This window comes from Cottoperca gobio, chromosome 7 (genome assembly GCF_900634415.1).
Source record: "Cottoperca gobio chromosome 7, fCotGob3.1, whole genome shotgun sequence".
Taxonomy (NCBI): Eukaryota; Metazoa; Chordata; class Actinopteri; order Perciformes; family Bovichtidae; genus Cottoperca; species Cottoperca gobio.
In genome coordinates this window covers 15,336,189-15,359,947 of record NC_041361.1, presented here as the reverse complement: position 1 = coordinate 15,359,947, position 23,759 = coordinate 15,336,189, and the positions used below count along the sequence as shown (strand labels likewise).

The 23,759-nt window shown below is 40.3% G+C and overlaps 1 protein-coding gene across 2 annotated transcripts in view; it reads left to right on the top strand.

The window, feature by feature from the left end:
• The window catches only part of prkar2aa (protein kinase, cAMP-dependent, regulatory, type II, alpha A), a 42,104-nt gene that overhangs the window by 8,661 nt on the left and 9,684 nt on the right, over positions 1–23,759 (top strand). For both annotated transcript variants that reach the window (XM_029434953.1, XM_029434952.1), the window contains exons 3-4: positions 17,766–17,801; positions 23,035–23,171. In XM_029434953.1, coding sequence (XP_029290813.1) covers positions 17,766–17,801; positions 23,035–23,171 — 173 coding nt within the window. The remainder of the gene's footprint in view (positions 1–17,765; positions 17,802–23,034; positions 23,172–23,759) is intronic.

Below are 23,759 nucleotides of genomic sequence, written 5' to 3'. Positions count from 1 at the left end.
CAACCAACCTTTGTTCCTCACCGTACAGGGAGAGTAGGGAGGGAAAACAAAGGGACATTTCTGGGTGGGGGATGAGGCAGATAAAAGGGGCATGAAGGGTCTCAATGGAAGATGTTCTTTTAAAGAGAGACTGTTTAAGAATCTTTGTAAATCAAATAGAATCCGTTTTTTTAAACAGATTTTTTTGTTGTAAAAAATGAACAAAGCTATTTGTATTCCTTTGCTAATTTGATTAGTGCATGAAGTATAATACTTATAGGAGATAATAGTAAGTAATAAATAACTAACCTAACTAATATAATAATACTGGTAATGGAAGTATGCCCATGTATTGATGTTTCTCTTGGGAGAGAAGTGGTAGTGCAGAGGGAAAGAACAGAGACTGGCATGGGATAGGAACAAAGTTAGGGAGGGAGATGTGGAGAGAACGAAAGTACCAGAAACGCGACACAGAATATGACTAAGGAGGGGGATGAGCTGGGCTGAGTGGTCAAATTACAGGATGAGGATGTGGGAATCAGTCCTCCAGAGATCAATGTTGTGTGACTGGCTTCAACTGGGATTTTGGGAGTTTAGGATTCTCAGTCCTTCCTGAAACTCTAACAGATGCTTTTCCCTTTACACTATCCTGTTTGACAAATGCCATCTTTTTGTAATAATTCAGTAGTGAATGTCGACGAGCCACAACATTATTCTAGTATTAACACAATTAGAACAATACCTTAGCCCGAGGAACAAAATATTCAGAATAATTGTCTGTACTATGGTTATGTGTTTCACAGCATTTTGTCACACATCCGACAATCTAACCATCGCAGTGTATGGCAAAGATGTTCCCTCGCGAAAACACTCTGCATATCTTCCATTGTTTTGTCATTTATAATCACTCTTTGCTACTATTTAATGCTCTACAAACATGCTCCCTGTAGAGCCATTTTCCAAGTAATGTTTTTCCTCAGGGCAACCATCTTTGATCACCATGTACCACCAATAAGCCTATTTATATATTCTGCAATGATCCATCTGTTGATTTTTTTCTATTCCGTGATTGGATTCACACATTAATCTGCCCTATATTCTGCTTTATGCGGCCACAAAATATTTTTTTAATTAAACAATGGTTGGTTACTCAACATAGTGGTGAGAGTAGATGCACTGCCCACCCACATTTCTTGTTTGTCAGCGTTTCCCAACCTAGCAGTGTGAGATAAGAGTGAATTGGCCGAGGGTTTTGGCGCTGGCGGGTTACCTAGCATTCCTTTTTTTTTTTTATAAATAATTTTCTACCCCACACTTGCACAACAGAAGCTTGTGAGAGCAAGTCACAGTAACACGTTCAATTTGTCTTCCATTATGGGGTTTGTTGGATCAGTCTTAACCATGGTCAGAGTGACGGAAGGACATGTCACATGTCATGATTTTGGCCCTGTCTTTTTCTCTGTCATGCAAATTCCTGGTTCCTTTTTTTCCCTCTAAATTCAGCCATCTGACACGTTTTAGATCTCTACGACCATATCTTTTTTTCTTCACCTGTCTGTCGTTAAATATCAGCCCTCACTCTCCATGCTGTTTCCTCTAAACCTACTTGTCGTTTTCTCTAGCCCTCTGTCTCCCTCGCTCGACATGTGTTAGTCTCAATGTACAGGCCCAATCTCATTAGACAAGATGGCTTAGAGAGAGAAGGGGTTATAAGGGCGGTTTAGCAGAACCATCTTTGGCACGGTAAGAAAGAGAATTAACAACGGGACGAAGTGTAGAGAAAGAAGGAAAACATGAATGGGAAGAGATTGAATGAGAGAGAAAGCAGTGAGTTAGAGCCAAAAGTAAATACCAGCCAAATGCAGTTAATGTTTGACTTTGGCTGCTGGGTTTGTCTACCCTTTCAGACACCTTAGCAGACATGATCTAGATATTGTTCAGAGGTATTCCAAAAAATATGTTTGTCTTGTAAAGGGTTGGCTGTTGATTCTTTTAATAATTTTCTTTCTGCCTAGAAACCCACTTGTTTACTTCAAAGAGTGAAAGAAAGACATGCAGACAGACTCGGCCTCAGGTGGATAGATTGTTTGGTTGGACATTTGTCAAACCTGCAGGCACTGAGAATTAAACGGACAGCCAGTTACCCCAGCGGACTGGGGTTATCCATACCCCTCAAGAGTCAGATGCAAAACATGACCATGCGTTGGAGTTCTTTGTGAAGAGAAATGCTTTTGATCATATCCAATTTCGCACTATAGTTTAAAGCTTTCTAGAAACCAGACAGAATCGCAGTGTTTCAGAGTATGGGTGAAGACCACAGTTTCCAAGCCTCCACCTAGTACGAGTTTTAGAAAAGGGATGATGGTTGGTTTTCTGCCAAATTATATGTTAGAGCAGACAGCCGAACAGACAAAAACCAGCATGCCGCTGGTGGTTGTATCACACCCTGCCTCAGACATCATTCTGACTCGTCAACTGAATGTCAAATGTCAAGCGCACATGTGAAAATAGGATATATTTTATAAATTCTGCACCGCTGCTGTAATTTCTTTATTGATTTTCCATAACACTACACCTACTAGTACACATGGTTTAGGTCATATGGAAGATAATATTAAACCTACATCTGTACATGGTTCTGAACCCACACCAAAAAGTAACTCCTTGTTGTTGTGCTTAGAATATGACTTATTTATTCCACCAAAACTAACCTCCTTGGTGGAGGCCATGAGAGGTTCCAGGTTTAAATAAATAAAAACGATGCATTGGGGGCATTTTAATCCTGCGTACTAGAGAGTGGGTTTAACATCAACAGTGTCCTGAAGTGGCACAGCCATGGTCACCATAGAAACCACTGGCCCTGAAACTGCTCTCTGCCATTCGCTGCTGGAAGTGACAGTGATAGGCAGTGGCCTCGTTTCATCATGATTCAGATAAAGAAAAGTCAGAGGTCACTAGTAATTCACAGCCCCCCTCTCTTTAATGAGTATCTTTATCAGTAATATTTGCATAGCCTTGATATGACACACATTCATATCGCTGTCTTTGTATTACAGTTCTGATAATGTGTGTTTCTGTAAACCTCTTATTATTTATCTTCTTAAAGGACAGCTGTACTGTTAACTGTCCGTCAGTGATGAATAAAGTTGTCATAGAGAGAGAGAGAGAGAGAGAGCGAGAGAAAGACAGAAACAAAGCTGTCACTTTTTGTGTCTATGCTGTATATTTATAGTTGTATATGGTATACACCACCTGCTTTACTTGAAACCAAATTACCATGACATACACACAGTTTGACCTGTTCACAAGATTCAAATACCTTCTCAAATGTTACTGTTTTGTCTCTTAATGGTGGTGGTAGCAATTTGATTTAAAGTAAGCATACAAGTGTACATTCTTGGTTTCAATGGCACCAAGTGAAATGGTCTTCTATTTAATGACCTAACTCTAAACATAGGCCTGAGAATGTGGAGGTTTGGAGTTCTTTTGTGACTGTAAATGGTCACATAATGGGAGACCAGATTGGCCTTGTTTATGTTACACCCCAGTGGTTTGATGAGAGCATGTTGCACTCTCCTACCCGCAGGCTGGCCGCTAATGGTATTCAGCAGTTTGATGTTTTACCCCCACACAGGAATTCTGGAGGTCAGATATTGTCCTGTGCTAATGTGTGGTAATGCCATTAGGTTTCTAGCCTGCGAGGTTGTAAACTTTTTCACCCTGGGAACCAAAATTAATAAATTGAGCATCATCCTGGGGATATGAAAGCATATTGCTGTGATTGTTATGTGGAGACTTGACACTTAAGACCAGATGTTGGGGCCCGAGTCATTGTAATTATTAATGTCTTTCAGCTTGCCTTTGCCACACAGGATTAGCCACATCCCAGGCTACTGGGATAATACTGGTCCATGTCTTGTCTCCAGGGTCTCATCTCCTAAACTGTGCCAGGACACCAAAATAATAACTGGCCCAGCTCTTGTGAGTTCTCCTTATGGCAGTATGTTTTAATGAAAGAAGCTCCTGGGGTTGAAGAATATACATTATTTGTTTTGTCTTGGACTTTAAATGTTGTAGAAAAACCTGCAGCAGCTACACTCATAAACTCAGTCCCAGATAAGGCCAGAAAAAAGATTCCTTTCACCCACATTCTGCAATGTCACATTCTACAGGTGGCCGGTAACATTGCTCGGGTTCTGCAGGTTTATAATCACACAGGCTGTCACTGATAACAGGGTAGACTTTGTGAACGAGCGACGGCCAAGTGAAGATTGAAACGCCATCAAGGGTGCATGCTACACATACTAGACTAGTGTAGAGCTGCTTGAACAGATTAAAGGTATGTTCAGTTCACAACTTCATATTAAGAACATTTCATTGCACATATTTAGTCAGCAGTGGTGCAATTTCACATTACACTGTGCACCTGCTTTTGATGTAAGCTCAAAGCACTAGCTAGTTCCCTTCCAATAATTAGTTTTGGTCGTGGGGGTTGGTGCAATGAGAGAAAGAAACAGTTTACTGTTCCCCCCCCCTGAGAAAAGAAGTCTGGGAAAAGCAACCCATAAGTGTCTACAGTCAGTTATTTACATTGGTGTCTCCCATAATTTTTCTCCTCTGTTACACAAGTCATAATAACACGTTAGCGATCGTAAAGCATTAGTTTTTCCTTTATTTTCTCATTGATTTTTGTATTTAAGCATATACATATATATATTTTTTTTGGACTGGCATCAAAACTGGACATCATCAGAACAAGATCAAATTCTGTAGTCTAATACTCTTCTGAAGGGACAATAAGATCTGCGGTTGTGAATGACCTGTGTTACTCTCAGAGCAGCGTGTCCTGTAGTTCAGTGGAAAGGCCAGGTCAGGAATTAACATGGTAAGTAACCGCTTGTGAATTAAGTTGACATTGAAAGCTGTTTAGTCTTGCTTATATGGAGCATAGCTTCTCTCTATGTCTGGTCTCATTTGTTTGATGTGTCCAGTATTTGAAAAATATCCCCCTTGTGATATTTGTAAAAGAGTCCCTTCTGCTTCTTTTAACTACTTATGGCCTGTGTAACTTAATGCATAGTATAGTCTTAATACTATTATGGTCATGGGGGGGGGGGGGGGGGATAAGTCATTACATAAGCATGTTATCATGATGCTCTAGAAGGCCTCTGCTAATTGCCATATGCATGTGTGCCATTACATTTGCCAGAGGATAAAGCGGTAGCCGCTGGACTTCTACAGTGTGCGCCGTACAACCTGATGAACTTCTGTTTGAATACTGCGATAACTCAGATTTCTCATGTAAACACCTTAATCAGATTGTGTTATTCGCAAAGGGCGTAATCGAAGTTAACGTAATTTATTTAGCGAAGCTGAGTTACTTATCGGTCTTGAGTTACTCATGGTATGTATACCGCTTGGTCAGATTTTCTTTTTTATGTGCGAGTGTTTAATCATCCGCAGTTAACTATGTACTAAGTGGTGTGTTAAGAAAGGTATGGCACTATTGACAAAAGCAAACATGAATTAGAGGCTTTGTGAGGGGTTCTGTAAATTCACCAGTTGATTCTAAACACCAGACTGATTGAGTTTCCTTCCCCTCGTACTTTAAGCTACTTTACTATCCTCTTTACATTAAAGTTCCATTAAGTGATATTTTTAACAAAAAAAGACGCACTGTTATGTACAAGGGTTGCAAGCACTGCAGATTCCACTGAGAATCAAAACCCAATTAACATCTCAATGCTGCTTTCAGCTCACTGCTATGGTTATCTTACCCACCAAAACAAAACTGTAAGGTTAAGTACTGGAAGTTCATTTTTGAGATTCTAGTATTTTAATATGGTAATTGAACACGCTAATGACTGATGTTGATTTCAACCTCTGCTTATGACATGTTGATCATAGACGGTGACAAATATAGGAAAGGGTATCAGGCTAAGTCGGGCTTAAAGGGGTTAAGCGGCATCAGCAAACCTGGTGATGCTGGGAAAGGGTTAACGCCAATGCAGCTATAAGCAGGACAGGCAGGGCTACTTCCTTTTAAGGGCTTAAGTCTTCTGAAGAGCGCAATAGAAGGGGAGAGGGAAATGAAAGGGGGTGAGATACTGGGAAAGGGAGAGAGTCAGATATGTGGCAAGGAGAGAGAGAATGAGAGAGAGAACAAGAGACACTTTTTGTGGGAGGGGAATGGACAGTTAGATAGTGGGAAAGGTAAAGAGTGAGAAGAGTTGCATGGTGGGAAACAAAAGACTGAAACAGAGCGTGAGAAAAATGGTGGAAGCTCCATGACATAGGAAGAGGAAGGTATAACCTGCAAGAGATGACGAGTGTAACTGCTTTATTGGCAAGAGAAAGAATGAGACGGGCTGAACCAGAGAACAGAAAAATGCTAGATGTTTACAGGAAACATAGTAATAAGAAGAAAGGGACACATAGAAAGTAAAGAAAGCAACATAAAAGACGACGACTAAGAATAAAGTGTTTTTGTGTAGATGGGGAAAGGCAGCATGACGGGGGGAATAAATTGACAAAGAAAGTGCTTCATTAGGGAGACAAGCTATTTTTTCTGTAAGCTAATGGACCCCAGCTGCACATCTATCACAGAGGGAACCCCAAGTGTGTGTGTGTCAATGTATATGTGTTTTTAATTTGGGCATATGTGCAGAAATCCCCAGTGTTGGTGATAACTTGTAACTTCTCATATCTCTGTTTACAACTTCTGTGTAATAAATTCAACAGTCAAAAAAGTTCTCACAACCATAAATCACTGAGTGGAGGAACTGATCGGTACAGGGAGCTTGCTCATTCAACCCGATCACACAGGCATTTTGCAGGTTGAAAACGTTTACATTTATTTGTACATTTTTTTAATATGGCTTGTGTTTATGCTCCATATATCATGCTTAGATTGTGCGTACAGGTTCAACCACCTGTGTGTCACAGCAAGGGAGTGAGAGGTCTCCACTCCTATTCATTTAAGTGATGGCACTAGACAGGGAGTGTGAGATATAACTTAATAACATGTAAATCTGTTCTGCTACTTGACACTACCAGTTCATCCTGTTGGCTGTCTATAAAACAGAAATGGCTGTCGCTATGGGAGAAGTACTGTAGGCCTTCTTTATTGTCAAAGGTGTAAAAGCTGTTTTTCCCCGACACAAGTTTGTAGTTGTAAAATATCAAGCTTCTTTGCTGATCAAAGTGCCTGATCATATCTTTGTCTCAAGGCCATTTCAGCCACTAAACTCTGCCCAGAGACTCATGTTAAAACTTCACCAAGGTTTCATGTATAGTACTGTCCACCACTACCTTTACCAGTCAGTACTACACCTGTCATTGCTCCCTGATTTTCACCAGGATTGTTTCTTAATTTTGACCTCTGTTCTCCTGAAACCTTTCTCAAATGTCAGCGCAGTCCTGATTTTATGATTTATGCGGGTCTTCTTATGCAGTCCTCCATTTAACAAACAAAAACAGGGTGTAAACCTCCTGTATTTCGAAAGTTAATCTTGCTCTCTGTAACCTCTATTACACTGCAACCCACTTCACCATGTAGTGTTTCTTAACAATCTATTTTCCCAGCTGACTATCATGAGACGATCAGCCGCTTGCATGAAACGGCCGGTACTAATGTGACACTTTGTCTCCCTGTGATTCTAATTAAGGAGAATTCCACCGCAAAATATCATCCAATTGGTGTTATCCAAAATACAGTTTTATTATTCGGTATTTGGAGTGTGCACTCAATCCACTTGGTAAGGCTCCAATTTGCTGGAAGCAATAATTGACATGTTGTTTGACACTTATAGTTTGACTCTGGTATGACGCACAACAGCCAGCAGACATGACACGTCAGCAGACCTGATACCTGCATTGCACTACATATTTTACCGAGAATGACACAAAAGATTTCACAAGGATCATTATCTACTGTCTGCTCCAGAACATTCCATGTGAGGCATTTATTCTAAGCTTTGACAATTAAACATTTTCATTTTCAAGACATTGGATATATTTTGTATGTTCAGAAAAACATCTGGATGATACCAGAACTAGTAATTTCACAAGTTACTTTTTAAGGAAAACTGAAAATGATGAGCCATTTTAAGAGGTCCCCTAAAAGTTTCTGCTAAATTCATTCACTTGTGGTGGGTTGTCCACAACTTAATTTGTATTCCAAAATCTGCATTTGCTTCAGTAAAATATGTCACTATCAGTTAAGTTATGTAATAACTAATGGAATACTAATTTTGTCCATATTTCCTACGGCAATTCAGATATAGACATTCAGGTAAAATCTGTTATGGGACGAGACCGGTCCCTGGTATGGTGTGCGTCTTTGTGTACCTCCTCTGCTGCTTATGCCTCTGCTGTTTATTAAGAGTCTCTCTGAATACAGTATACTGCAAGTTGTCGTCCTGCATAAGTAATTGCGCAATTGTTTGCACAGTTATAGAAGTTGTGTAGTGCGGACATTACGTGATTAGATTTCCACATTATCCTGATATTCACTGAAAGCTGTAGAGCTTGGAGTTAGTGCTGCTTATGTCAGCACTTCAGCACACACTGACATTTAGCGCCAGATTACATATATCCTCTCTGGGGAGTAGGACATGCAGGGGTAGGATTTATGTTTGTTCCTCCATGCATGGGTCTTGGGGAGAGATGAAGCAGGGCAGAAGGACGAGATGAGGAGACAGACTTGTAAAGATGAAAGATGTATTGATACCAGATCATGATGATAAACAGTGGATCCATGTGGGAAGAAGCTATTATTAATTATCTTATTTTTCAGCCACTGTTTAATATAGTAGAGTAGACACTGCCACACAATCCTCTGTCCTCTGTGTGAACAAGTTGCACATGAGAATTGCATGCATGAGGCTGACGGTGACGTCTGAGGCTGCTAGCTCTGGAGGAGAGGCAACACGTGAGGGGTGCTCCTTGCTCCACATCTGACCCTGCTGTTATCAATCAGGCCTTGAGAGGGGGAGGAGAGGGGGGTGAGGGAGAGGCATAAGCAGAGAGGAGAGGGGAAAAAAGATAGAGCGACAGTGGGAGGATAGAAGCGGAGGAACAGATGGCAAAGGCTGTTTTTGAGGAAGAGGAATGGGGAGATACTGTAGGCGAGGGGAGAGAAAGGGGAATATATGGAGGAAGGGAGTGTGATGCTGTGTTACTGTAACTTAATAATCATTTAGGGTTGTTGTTACAAATGACATGGAAAATGACAAGGTAAAAGACAACAAATGTCTGTAAATTCTCTTCATCGGCCATAGTGGTGTATCGGTGACAATAGGGCAGATCTTTTCTATTCTATGTCTAAAAATTAGATTCCTGATTAAGTTTTGAATCCTTGTGTAATTGTTAACTTGCAACCAAGTTGCTGGTGTACAATTTATTATTTTAATAATAACAATTCAGTAAATATATATCTATGTATTTATTTGTTACATTTTGTTTTACAAAGTTAAGAAAGCAATGTCGTGCCTGATGTTTGCTTGGTCATAACATATGATCCCAGTCACTCCCACACCATGAGGCATCAAGCTTATTAATTTAACACTGGTATCGGGACTGAAAAAGTCTGATCGTGTAGCCCTACTTTTTTCAGATTGTGCTTAATGGCGTGCACAAACCTTTTTAAACCTGTAAGTTAATAAAAGTTGCCACCTTGACTTTGACTCTCGGAGAGGCCATGAAAGAACAATAAATCAGAACTTGTCAGCTGTTGATCCCTGATGCTCGAAATGGGCACACATTGGCCATTTAGGTGACAGAAATGACTGCGTCAGCTCACGCGCTTGTGTTCATGAATGAATTATTCTCACAAGAGTGTCTGTGTCTGTGTGTGTGTCTGTGTCTGTGTTGAAAGTTAAGAATTGTCAAGTCAAACCGCTTGATCTTCTGCATTTAATTTTAAATGTAATAGTCGGGCACCATTCATAGTCTACATGACTACTTTCAGTGATGGACTGAAAAACCGCCAACAGCACACCCATCCCCAAACACGATCCAACCCCCGTTATTATTTTATTCTGCCAAATAGATGAAAGGCTCCAAATGGTGGTTGACTCTCTGCCAAAGTGGCTGATGTAATGGACAGCCAAACATTTCCCTGCTTTTTACTGTTTCTATTCAAGGAAGCAGAGTGGTCAGAGGGAAACCAGGAGGTGTGAGCAGCAACAGGTGGGCGGACAAATGACAGAGCTGTCCGAATTTAGTCTATTTGCCTTTAACGCGCCCACTTGAAAGCCAGCTGTTACTTCCGCTGTTTAGGTTAGGTTAACTTGATCGTTACTCAATGTGTCGCCGTATCTGTCTTTCTTTCCACTTCGTTTCCATTTTGTTAAAGCAAAAGTAGCAAAATGTAAGATATTGAAATTTGATGAGTCTAAGGCTGGCTGGAGATACTTTGGTGTCCCCTCCAGCTGACGGGCTGATGTATCGGCAGACACTCGCACACTGAGAATGGCTATAAGAGAAATCAATGGGAAACACCAGGTCGGGGTGGGTGAATTGCTCCCTTTTTTTTCCTAATTCACTTATTCACTGAGGGGGCTTTCTCTCTCGCTCTCTCTCTCTCTCTCTCTCTCGCTTTCTCTCTCTCTCTCTCGCTCTCTCTCTCTCGCTTTCTCTCTCTCTCGCTCTCTCTCTCTCGCTTTCTCTCTCTCTCGCTCTCTCTCTCTCTCGCGCTTCTCTCTCTCTCGCTTTCTCTCTCTGCCTCAATGATTTTTTCTTTTTCTCCGTTTGTGTTTGTTTCTCCATTTTTTTCTGAATCACCACTTATCACATGCTATAGTCATCCTCTTATCTTGTCTGAGTGTTAAACCGCCTCTTTCTGTATTTATACTTATAACAAAGCTCTACAGCCAGTTTTTCTGTCCGTCTGTTCCTTTTTTCTCTTTAATCTTTCTCCTTTATTTTTCCATATCAACAGGCACGTACAGTAGCTTACCACCATCATATTGGCATTTGCTATCATGGTTTTATCTCTCGCCTCTTTCTCTCCCTGTTTCTGTCTGTTTCTTTTTTCACATCACAATAGATCTCACCGGGTCACCCCTTCTGGTCTATATTTTTGTTTCTCCCTCTGTCCTTCCCTCTCTCCTTTTCTCTCCCCTTCTATCTCGCTCTTCTTTCCATCTGTTAATGCTGTTATGGCAGTGAGTGGGTGTGTAGATAGAAAGCGAATGTGAGGGGGGATGATGATCTGCCACTTGTTACAAGCTGGGAAGAGGAGAAGGGGCTGCATGGCGACCTAGAAGGGGGAGGAGGGAGGGTGAATTGGGGAGTGTTGTTATGGCGATGAGATCTTCTTTGTGTTAGGTTTCCAAGGCAACTTCAGGCATACGCTTGATACAGTCCCCCCCCCCCCAGCCACATGACTGTAGGGAGAGCACTTCACACATTGCACACTCAGTTAAACGTACCCACACATTGAAACGCATAAAAGCATGTGCACACACACACGCACACACATTTTTATTATGTACACCTGCTCTTGACAGACAAAACCGCATTTTTCTGTGACCGGTGCATGATGCATTCTCAAATCGGCCAAAACTCTGGGACTGAACACGTGCTGATCAGGCTAGTTCATTTCTGCTTTTTCTTCTACTTTTATTTATTTCCACACAAACATGTGCTTAGGTAGAGTTTCAGAGCTACAACCTGATCAGTAACCTGAACCTTGAGTTTAAACTTATACTTATATACTTAACAATATATGTATAAAAAAGAAGAGCAAAACAATCTATAACAATGTATAGACTGATCAAAATATTGACCAGCACCAAGTGTAGAAAATAGCAGTAAGATATAGTTCTACATATGTTCACACACCACAACAATTTAGTGCTCCCTGCTTTATGAGTAGATCTTCAATTGTGCGTGTAGCATTTTGGTTGGTCTTTGTGCCTCTTTGTGCTGCGGTACCTGCAGCGATCTGACCCTGTTCATGAGTTTGACTTGGATCATAACAAGTCATTTAAGCAGTTTGGAATGTGTCCTCCTGGTAGGGGTTTGTGTTGCAGATAATAGAGTTTTGGATGGGGGGGGGGATTGCTTTGAAGTAAAGGGAGAAGTTGACTTTAGGAGAGGGTAAAAATGAGGTTGCAATCACATAATTCATGCAGAAATGCTGAGAATTAACTTTTCCACTTATCACACATTGTGTATGCTCTATTAAGCAGCTGTTTTCAGCTAATCAATTGTTTTAATTGTTTTTCCTTGGAGAGTTGAATAATCACACTGAAATGCATGTTGCTTTTCTTCAGGCCCCCATTTTCTTTTAAGAGATGACAGGCAATGAGGGGAGAGAGAACAGGGGAATGATGTACATCAAAGGTCCCTGTCCAGCTGCAGACCGGGAACGTTATGGTCAGCACTTTAACCCCCGAGGCCACCAGGGCAACACAGGACCCTGTTTTAACCCCAGTTCTGAATGACCAGTCCTCTCGTACTGTGATCTGTGTCATTGCTATCTCCACAGTGCATCCACCAATACTTATGGCTTCCTCAATCAGTGTTTCCCCCCCCCTGCCAGCAAGGATGCAACTCACAGGGGGGAAAAGTAAAAATGGAAAGATGTTGGAATAGATAGGTCAAGGTCACAGGAAGAGGTTGATTAAATATACAGAGGAAAAAGAGAGAATGATTTATAAAGAAAGACATGTTCTAATTTGTTCATGTGAAAGAATGTGTAATGTAAATGTTTCAGCAGTGAAAGAGGAAGAGAGGTTTAAGTTTGAAAGGGTTTCATGGGGAATAGATAACTGATGGCTAATGGGTTAAGTGATGTTTAAGGATGTAGCCGTGTATCTTTTAGGACACATGACACATTATTTTCCCCATGAAAATATCAACTTTTTCCATATTTATCTGATTTTAGTTTTTCTGTTCTGGACTCGAATCAAGTCAAACTGGGGACATTTGCATGTGAATGTGGTTGAAGCTAGCCTGCCACGTTTTTGTTTTCTTTTTTTTTGTTTTCTATCCATACTCCCTTATTCCTCTTTTCTAATGTACCAGGGACAGGGAGGTCAAAGGTCAGGGTGAGGTTGAGAGCTGTAATCTGGTAGAGGAGACTATGATTCTCATTTGCCTTGCCATGAAAACATGTAAATATAATGTAATTTACCAGACACAATAGTTTGGTATTTAACATTTTTGGCATCACATAGCTTGGCTGGGCTGGCATGAGCATAGCTTACAAGAACGCACATGGGAGGAAAGCTGTATAAAAATAGCTGATTTGATTGCTCTCTGGAAAGAAGCCTCAGTTCATTCTTCATCAAAAGACATAAACTGTAATCGGCCATTAGAAATAAAGACCGAGGTGTGTCTATAATTATTGCTCTAGTCACTGCTTAAATATTGCTGCTCATATATATTGGCATTACCTATGTGTTACGTCCATACGCAAGTAAACGATAAGCAGTCAACCAAGACAATCCAGTAAGGCTTGCAGTGTAAACATAATGCTAGTTGCCCTCAAGTGTTTTTGGCTCCACCTTACTGTGCACCAGCAGACTACCTGAGGCTAGTATCTGTTAACTACTGCTCTTTGGATGTTGACTTTCATCTTGGTTATAAACTGGCATTGCAAGAGAAAATAAATCAAGTAATACACCACAGTCTCTGTTTTGTATCTGTCCTCTTACAATCCACAACTACCAACTCCAAAGGATCGATCTCTGTCCTAAGGTTAAGAAGATAAAGTAAGAAACTAGACTCGGATGCAAAAGAGAAGATGGAGGGAGGGAGAGGAGTCCTGAAGCCTTAGGAGCCACACGGGGGAGGAAGTTCTGTTCCTTTGAGACAGCTGAGGGGGCGAGGTATACAATAAATGACAGAGAAACCAAGAATAGTGGTGTACTCATGTGAGAGTATTACTAATACTTTCACTGTATACCTTTTGTATAAAGAGGGTTGAAATGAACTAATTATTGGAAAGTAGCAGCGCAGATATATAAGCCTGCACAAGACAAATCGGGCTGATGGACAATTAAATATAAACACGTGCTATGTTTTAGCGGCATAAGATGATATCTAAGTCAACTATGTATTTTATTGTCTTTCGCTATATACAGGCAATAATATTTTGGCATTTTTGAGAAAAGTCGCATCGTGAGGGAATTCTTGTTGCACTTCCACAGTGTGGGCTGCAAGTGCTTGGGTAAGGTTTAAGTAAAAGCAAAAGATTAGAAAAGACAGACTCGTAGGTCAAAGATTTGACTCCGTTCCTACTCATTTCTGTCTCCATTTTGGCTGTGGCTGGTAGGTTTGTCTGCCAGTCTAGTTGGCAGGCAACCCAAAAAGGGTTAGGAGATTGCTTTCTTTCCTTAAAAATCAATTGAGTTGTTAAAAGTGAAGGTCTATATAAGTTCTGAATGAAAACATCTAGAAAGCACACAGAGCAAGGAGACACTAACATGTAAGCAGTGTTCTTTTTGGATTACTCACCAACAAGTGGTAAACTATAGTATTTTGTGTACCTGCCATTCATATATTTTACCCTTTATAATATATATTTTTCCTGAATATTTTTAATGGCCTGTTTTGTCAATGTGGTGCCTCAAGTTTTTTTTAAAGTTTGGTGTTGGGTACATGTGTTAATTTAACATTTGCTCACTCACTTTACACAGTGGAACAAGTTTGTTATTTCATAATGCAACTCGGAGCCACACGAGAGGGAAAAAACTTTGTATTTCCTCAATAGAACGATCGACTTGTTGGTACCCTCCAGCACTGTTAAGTGCCAAACAGAACAGTCTATGGTGCCAATTGTAAAAGAAAAATGTCAAGCAGTGACACCACATTGACTTTGAACCGGTCTATTGTATCTGACTTAGACATTTGTCTTGTCGAGAGATTACATGCCACTGCTTTGCCAGTTCAACAGGCTGCCATTGAGGAGCTTGTTTAACAGCTTAAGTTTAAGAGCCATGGATTTGCTTCCTTTCCATTGGTTAATGGTCCGAAAGTACCGTGGCCTGCATGGAAATCATTATCTGGGAAGGACACGCTTAGCTGTTTAGCATGTTTCACGTTCAACAAGGCTTATATGTGGGCAGGCAGAATGAGAGTTCAGGTAAAGCAGATGCCAAAAGAGTGAATGTGTGGTATGTATGTGATAGTTGACACATGCGTACAAATAGAGTTGAAATGCAGTCACTGTTAATGCATTTTTCCTATGCATGTAGTTACTTACAACCAGTTACTGGGCTGTTTTGGGAATTCCTTAAAAAAAAAAGAAGAGCGAAACATTTTTGTAGATGCCACAAATGTCAGCGCAGCAGTAGCCGAGCCTATCCTGTTGGTTGATCTGAGTTGAGTGATACTAAAAGTGATCTCTGTGGAGAGTCGAGTGTTAAACTCTGTCCATCTCCCCAGGTGACCGGGGGAAAGTGGTGTGTATGTGTGAGTTTCCCCCAGGCTCGTTTGTGCGTGTGTGCGTACATTAAGACCCTGTTACACACATTCACAAGGTTTAGGTTCTATAGATGGAAACAAGTGCTGCCCAAGGCCAGAATACATACACAAAATACAAATATACACCCTGTTGACTGCAACCACACATACTGTAAATACACACTCGCGCACACACAGCCCTTTCGTTTCTCCCTCATTCGCACTGCTCTCTCTTGACTTTCCACTTTATTATCCCTGATGCATATTCATATCGAGCAGTGTCCTCAAGGCTGCCTCTACTCTGATGAATATTGTCATGTGCACAGTGCTGAAATCATGACCAGACATTAAACTTGATTACTGCTGCTGCTGACATGTCCAGGAATCATCCTCTGCTTTGCACAGGATGTTTTTCCTGTGTTTGGTATGATGTTGTTACAAACATTAGTTCAAGCCGGGTTCTGTATCATCTGGCAAAATGATGCGTGCATGTTTTTATTACGGAATGAGAGCTCCACCACTGAAATGATTGCTGACCTTGACATTAAAGCCAACTATAATTCCATTAATTTAAATTAAACCCATTTATAGTGTGTGCTTTACATGCCTGCCCCCTTCAGTATTTTACTAGAAAACTACCTTGTTGATCGGCCAAGATGGGCAAGAAGCCCCTCGCCCCAGGGTCTCCCAGTCCCTGCTCAAGAGGCTGGTATCTTGGGCTCAGTTGGGCAAAGACTAAAAACAAAAAGTGGGGCTGCTGCCATGTGGGCCCAACACCAGTGACGATATTAGCCTGGATTAGCAGCAGAAAATTGATGGATAAAACTAGACTTCTTAACAGCAAAGGACTGATTACCCATTAACCTAAAGAATAACAATGCATATACCAAGAAACATTTGTTTCCATTGGGTGCTGGTATTTTACCTTACCTTTTTAGGTTAGGCTGTTGATCACCTTAATACCCTAATCCTGCATACATGGAATGCATTCTGCATTCTTCCATAGAACCATTCCCCTCATAACCGGATGATAGGTTTAGGCTATATACTAGGCAGTGTCAGTATCAGTGTCTCATGTTTGGTTATCACATAATCAGTGATGTATGAGCTCCTCTGGCCTAGTGTATAAGGCATGTGGCGTTATCATGGGCCAACACTTAAATAGATTAGTATCTCAAATAATATGTGAATATAAACACATTCATTGGCACAATGTTTGCGTTAAGTAGAAGCTAAACCGTGTGATTAGCTATTTTCTTTTTTCTTTTTTTTCCTTTTCATTTTCAATTAGAGGTTCTGACCTAGATGCAAGGGCTGAACGAGCATGCAGCAGGGCAAATATATTAGTAGCACAGAGATCTATAGGTGGGTCAGAGATCGGGGTCAGCTACTCAACAGCTCTCCTGGTTCCATGTTTTGCTTAAGAAAACACTTCAGTTGAACAGATGCCTGCTGTTGTCAGTCCTTGAATGCTGAATTTTAAAGCAGAGCGACATCAGATGTGCCAACCTGGTGGCTCAGGGACGTTAACAGCATCTGTGCCTCCAAACAGTGCTTTAAAACAGCTTGAGGCTGGCTACACTGGCACAGATGAGACTGTTTGTCAAGTCAAAAAACGTAAACAAACCGCAAACCTCTTCGTCCGTTTGTAATGAACACAGACACTACGATTAGTTGACACTGGCATCGAAGATAAAGATGGGGCAACTCAATATTTGGAGAAAGAAATGTGTTGCTGGTTCGGACTGATTGATTTTATGTATTGGGAGCTGTGGTGTAATGAAGCCACAGTGCAACAGATTTGATAACAACATAACTGCCATCAGCATTTCTCTCTCCTAATACATTATTCCTCATAAATATTTCACTTCTAAACACATTGCTATAAGGGCTCTTATTAAGTCATTTGTTAATCCACTCATATCTGTCTGGCTTGAGGCAATCAATGCTTCTGTGTTTGATCAAGTTTTGTTTTATTGGTTTTAAGTTTGCAGTCATTAAAAAATAATGTGTGTGTGTGTCTCTCTCTCTTAACTTGTGCTTTCTGTCCTGGTTACACTCTGTCTCTCTGTTTTCCTTCACGCCTGTCTATCTTTTTAAACGTGTCCCACTTTTTATTCTCTTCACCTCTTGTTGCCTTTATCTTTCTGACTGTCTGTATGTTTCTCTCTCCAATGCTGCCTGTCACTCTGACTCACTGGCTGCCTTTTTGTTCCTTTCTTTTTCTTCTTTCGCTTCAATTATTGTTATGAACACCGTCTGTTCAGAGTACATAATGGTAATGGGGATATCAAAGCAATCGCAAAATCATATTAAATGTCATTATTGAAGAACAATGATGTTAATTTCACCTCTCCCTCTCTCCACAGCTCCACCACCCAGCAGATTCAACAGGAGAGTTTCCGGTAAGACACGTGTGTATGTGTATATTTGTTTGTGTACGTGTATATTTGTTTGTGTACGTGTATAGTTGTTTGTGTATGTGTCTATGTTTGACGTCATGTAGGTGTAATCCACACCGGAGACAACATTACTGCCCAATTGGCTCAGTGTCTGCGTTATTGTGCATGTCGTGCATGTTGAGGCCAAGTGGTAGACTTACTGAATTGTGCGTCTCTGCCATTTGATAATGAGTGTATTTGCGCATGTCATGGATTCAAAACACACTTAAAAGGCATCACTGCGGTGTGTTTTGGGTTTTGTGCGACTGGGTTCTCCCTGTTTCTGTGTTGGCGCCTGTGGTCTTATGTGTACGATGCTCTTGTTTTCTCACGCTTCGTCGTACCCGTCGAGTGTTTACACATAAGTAATTGAATGTCGTCAGCCGTCACAGAGCACTGCACTTTGATTATGCCCTGCAGCTGATGTTTATCTTTACTGCTGTCCTACTGTCACTATTGACCCTGCTGTCTTTACCACAGCGTCATAAAGGGTTGTTCTGGAGTATGTGGTGTTAATTTGTACAAGTTGTTTTGTAACTGTTAAATCCAGTTGTTTAGAGCTCCTTGTTTTCATTTAAGCTAAGTTTATTTGTGTGGTACAAGTAGACCTTCTTTGTACTGGTTGAAGGACATAATGATCCTTTTTGAGCCCTGAAGAGAAGATTGTGTTAATACAACAACAAAGATGAAGCATTAATGTGTTGCTGCTCATCATGTTTCTCAGAGATGTTAGGTTCTTTTTACAGTTTGTAAGTTGTACAACGTGGTTTCCTTTTGCTTCTCAGGAAGACACATTTGAACTTCTCCCAAGGGAAGAGGACTCATTAAAGCTTAAAAGAAAATTCCATCTTTTTTTGTGTGTGTGTGTGTGTGTGTGATCATGAACAATGGACCCATTTAGTTGGTACAGTCTTAGTAAAATGCGCACGCACTTAACTTAAACATAGAGGCCCTGGTTTATTATAATTCAATCCAAGACAACACGTTCTGTAAATCTGTAGATCATCTTTAAGAGACTTTTTAAATTGTGTTTGCACTGTCCGAGAGATGTTCATTCAACAGGTTTGTAGTGGAGCTGTAGTGAATTACATCATATTTTCAGGTGTTTCTAAACATTATAGTATATGTAAATAAGGTGACAAAATATTCAAAACAACTTTTATTATACTGAATAATACAACACCATCCCTAACTTTAGCTTCGAAAAATAATTGAATCACTGATTTAAAGCAGTATTCTCAACACAAACTGAACTTACACCAGGCTGAGAAGCAATGTTTCATTGCCCTGTCTGAAAGTATCAAACCTGTTTCACCTTTGACCACAGCCAGCATCACGCTGTGTCGGGTGTTATCAGATGTGTGCTTTGTTGCACCTGTAACCAAAGAACTTACAGTGATAAGAAGTGCAAGCTAATTGGTCGGTGCGTTGCAACATCAGTGGGCAGCAGCAGAGCTACACTTCCACCATTTTGAACTGAAGGCAAAGCAAAAGACAAAATGACAGAATTCTTTCTATTATTTTGTCCTTTAACGCCTCTACTGAAATTATCCATGTTACACAAGAAAATAATATGTACCAGCCATGACAGCTACGCTGGTATTGTTTTCACCTCGCGAGTCTGTGTTTCCAAATTAGATGCAGAACAGACCAGCGATGCCCTGTCCCTCGTGTGTTAGTAAATAGCCATACAACTAATGCTTCTTTAACATTCCCTTCATTTCGTGCGACAAGCCAATAGCAGGTTGTTTGGGAGATGTTAATACACTGAGGGTGCAGCCTTTACAGCATACAGCCCATGGATGTATGATAAGATAATAACAAGAGATGAATTAAAGACAAAATATCCATTGTTACAGGCGCATACAGCAAACATGTCATATTGGCGTGCAGTTTTTTTGTTTTTTCTGCAATATATATTACAATATACATTTTCAACAGATGATTACAAATTAGCCGTTTTTGTCCTCGCCATCCCTTCTGTAGCCAAAATATGTTTAATAGCTGATGTTGCGTTCCTTTTTGCGACCTGTTTCTGCCTCATTTTCAGGTTGTGTTTGACGACTAGCAGGGATGCTTTGGTTGTTATTGGTGGTTCGCTGTACATACAGAGCCTGAGTGTCACTCACTAGTCACAAACTGTCCAAGTACCCTTAAGTTTGAGTAGGCCTCAATGATGTTCTATCAGACAGACTTGTAGATTAGTCATGGAACATGTTTATCTTTTTTATCAAGCAAAAATAAGTTGTAGCATGAAGTGTTGATTTGCATTACTTGACATTGCAACATCCTGCGATGTGACTATTGCACATGCGCACATTGCGATGTGAATGCTGAAACGATATATTGTGTAGCCCCAGCGTGTAGGGCGGTGCAGTCCCGCGGGTCTGATGCACGGTAATTATGTCTAGGAAAATAACTCTTAGCTTCGAGTGAATTATGCAACTTTTAGGACATAATGATTTAAATAAGGGCTATTTAGGTGTTTGTACTGGGAAGTTGATGTACATCAAAAAGATGATCCGCTGATTTACAGACGTTCTCTTTATACATCCATGGCCACAATCCCTTTGGCATTTTAAATCCAAAATGGCGGCAGCACTACCACAACGCCATCTAGTGGTGGTTGTCAAAAAAGCACCACCGTTTCGTCTTTTTACTTCTATACTCGTTGTTTGCTTCTCGAAAGAGTTTTGAGAAATGTACAAAAGCAGTGACTGAATGTATAGATGAGAAGGTTAAGGGACAGTGGTTGATCCTAAAAACAACCCTCCAGAGTATTTCTGCTCATGCAGTGTTGTGTCACAGTTTAGATCGACCTGCACTTGAAACCGCTGCGGCTTAAGGTGGTTGCCAACATTACACTGGATGGTCTTTTAAATATTTCCAGGTCTTCTATCTTTAAAGAGTTGTGTTTAGCTAAACTTGTGATGCGGCTAGAGAAGGTAGCACGGAGTTATTGACAGATGTAGAAAACAAACACGTTTTACAATCCTCATCCTAAAAGTACACTGAGACATGCGTGCTACATTCAGGAAGAAGGACGGCATCAACATTATTCAGAATCTGTTTTTCTCACATGAGAAACAAACGCTCACAATCACATCTACAATTAGTTTTCTTTGGCCAGAGAACGAGCTGGAAATGATGACTTGCTTACATATTTGCATTAGTTTTGATCACACTGCCCTGGTTCAAGTGAACTTGTAAACAGAACGTGGAGACTCCCAAGTAGCGTGTTTGCCGGCAGATGTTTTGGTATCCTGTCATCCTGCCAGGGATACATGGAGGGGAAACTGACACATCTGATTTCTGCAACTTAAGATGATGACCTGCCTGCACTCTCTGCCTCATCTTATCGTAATGAAGAACACACAAAAGCTGATTATTTCCACTAACATCTGTGTCTTCATACTCATAAAACCTTAGTGTTTTGAGGTCGTATCTTGTCGTTGGTTCACATTATGTTCTCACGCTTAATTAACTGCATCACATTCTGGCTGGCAGAGCACCGAGGCTCACCGCTGCTTTATGTGCTCCATTGTATTTACCTGCCCGATCAAGCTGAACTAAAGGAGTTAACACTCAGAGGTCACGCTGCTCCAAACATGACTGGTATGAATGCTGAGAGATAAGACGTTACACTCATGATTGCACACACACTCACAGATTGCCATGTGTTTTGTGGTAAATGTCATGCGAGAAGCGGAGTGTGTCTCGACAGAGTTGGAGGAAACACAGATGCATTGTGACAATTTGAAATGACCTTGTCAGTGTTTGTCATCCAGTGTGGTATAACATGTCACTGTGGGTGTGTTATTTCCTCACTTCTGGGCTCCTTCTGTGTCCTGCAGTAATGATGTCCCCTCTTCTCTTCTCCTGAAGCCCATTGCCTCATATTGTGTTATACTATATCTTTCTCTCTGCGTGTGTGTGCTTGTGTAACATCTTACTGTGTGTGTGTGTGTGTGTGTGTGTGTGTGTGTGTGTGAGAACTGAAATGGAAACAGTGTCTGTGTGGGCATCTTTGTGGTTTTCTTTGCTCATCTACTTGTGTGCGTTTAAAACATTAAAGCACATCCTTTGATGAACTGTATGATTTGTGACATTTTAAATGAGTGTTCGACCGATGTGTTTTTTTTAATGGCTGATGCCGATATTTAGAGAGCAGGACGGGCGAAGTATAATGCCGATATATTGTTGTTGTTGCTTTTCGCGTCTGATAAAATGCAACAATTTAATAATAAGAACCGAGACACTAAATTGCTGAACTTAAATGAACATTTATTTAACAGTTATTGTCTAAATTGTCTCCGTTTGCAGTGCACTTATTTTAACATTTAAAATATGTCAACTAAATAAATGTCCACAGGTATTCAAAAATCTTAACTTTGTACAAACTTATTGAGTTTTAGTGCACTTCAACACAGCATTTATCGGCAGCTTCTCCTTGTTTCTGAAAGAACGAAAATGTGTAAAGTTGCATTTAAAAAAAAGTAATGAATAAACAATGTTAGCGTAATGGCCTTCCCTGGTGTTGGCTCAGTAAAATACTATAAATGCATAATCGACCGTGTGTGCACAGGCATCAGGAGTAATCTGTCTAACACTAATTTAAATGCATCACCACACTTTAAAGATGGTTCGTCCCTATGATGTATATTTGTTATGTGGAATCTATTGTATTAATTACAGTGTAGAATCCCAATAAGCATATGTTAGTGGGGTGAATTACAATGCACATCTGCTAACACTCAGCATTTACAGTAGTTGAAATGATAAATGTTGTGTAATAATTTACAAAATAGTTTGTGTAATGACAAAAATATTTTGTAAACTGGCACCTAATGTTGTTTATTTAGTTGTTACTGATTGAAGGTTACAGGGAAAAACCTTCCAAACTTAGTCATACCATTAATGATTTGCTATGTTATGTATTTTGACAAGATGGTCACTACCTCAGTTGCCTGCAACCTGTTGGCGTGCTTGTTGTTGTTTTTTACCCTTGTTGCCAATATTATTTGTAGTTTCGTTCGTTGGAAACTCATTTAATTTACATTTAAATGTGGCTTAATGAGCTTCTGAACACGACTATAATATGCTTTCTTACCCGGATTGTTTGCTCTGTCTAATTACAATGTAATCACACAGGACGTTATTGCAGTGTGTAAAGTGTGTTTACACGTCTTCCTTCCAGTGTGTGCGGAGGCGTTCAACCCAGACGAGGAAGAGGAGGACACGGAGCCCAGGGTGGTTCACCCAAAAACAGACGAGCAGCGCTGCAGACTGCAGGAATCCTGCAGAGACATCCTACTCTTCAAAACACTAGATCAGGTAAAACTTACCGACATACACAGGCATGTCCACACACTAACACATTACTAGCTTACAGTTTCTGTTGTGCCCTATATGAAGCATCTGCATTTATTATGTTTCTCCACTCAGTTATTCAGGTGTTCCCCTTTAATTAGTCAACTGTATGTAGATCCACACATAAAAGTCACCTCGACATTTATTAACCAGAGAAATGGAAACCCCTTATAATGTCATTTATGTTAGTTACATTTACCTATTTCTAACATTTAACAGGCATTATATACACTGTGCACAAGATTCTCACAGTGGAGCTCTTATTACTTTTTATTATTATTATTATTATTGTACGACCATTCAACAGAAAATCATAACTGATGACTGTAGTATTTACACACTACACAGATATTTGTTTTCTAAATCAGAGTAAAATTAAAGTAAAATATTTTACATCTCTAGGGACTTTCAAAATATTAAAAATATATTGCTTAATTGTTATTATTAACTGTTAAAGCTTCTGTTATTTAATTCCATCAGCTCGATGTTTTAGGGTACAGAGTGAAAATATTTAAACTTTAATAGACAGCCGAGTCTGACATAACTTTATCC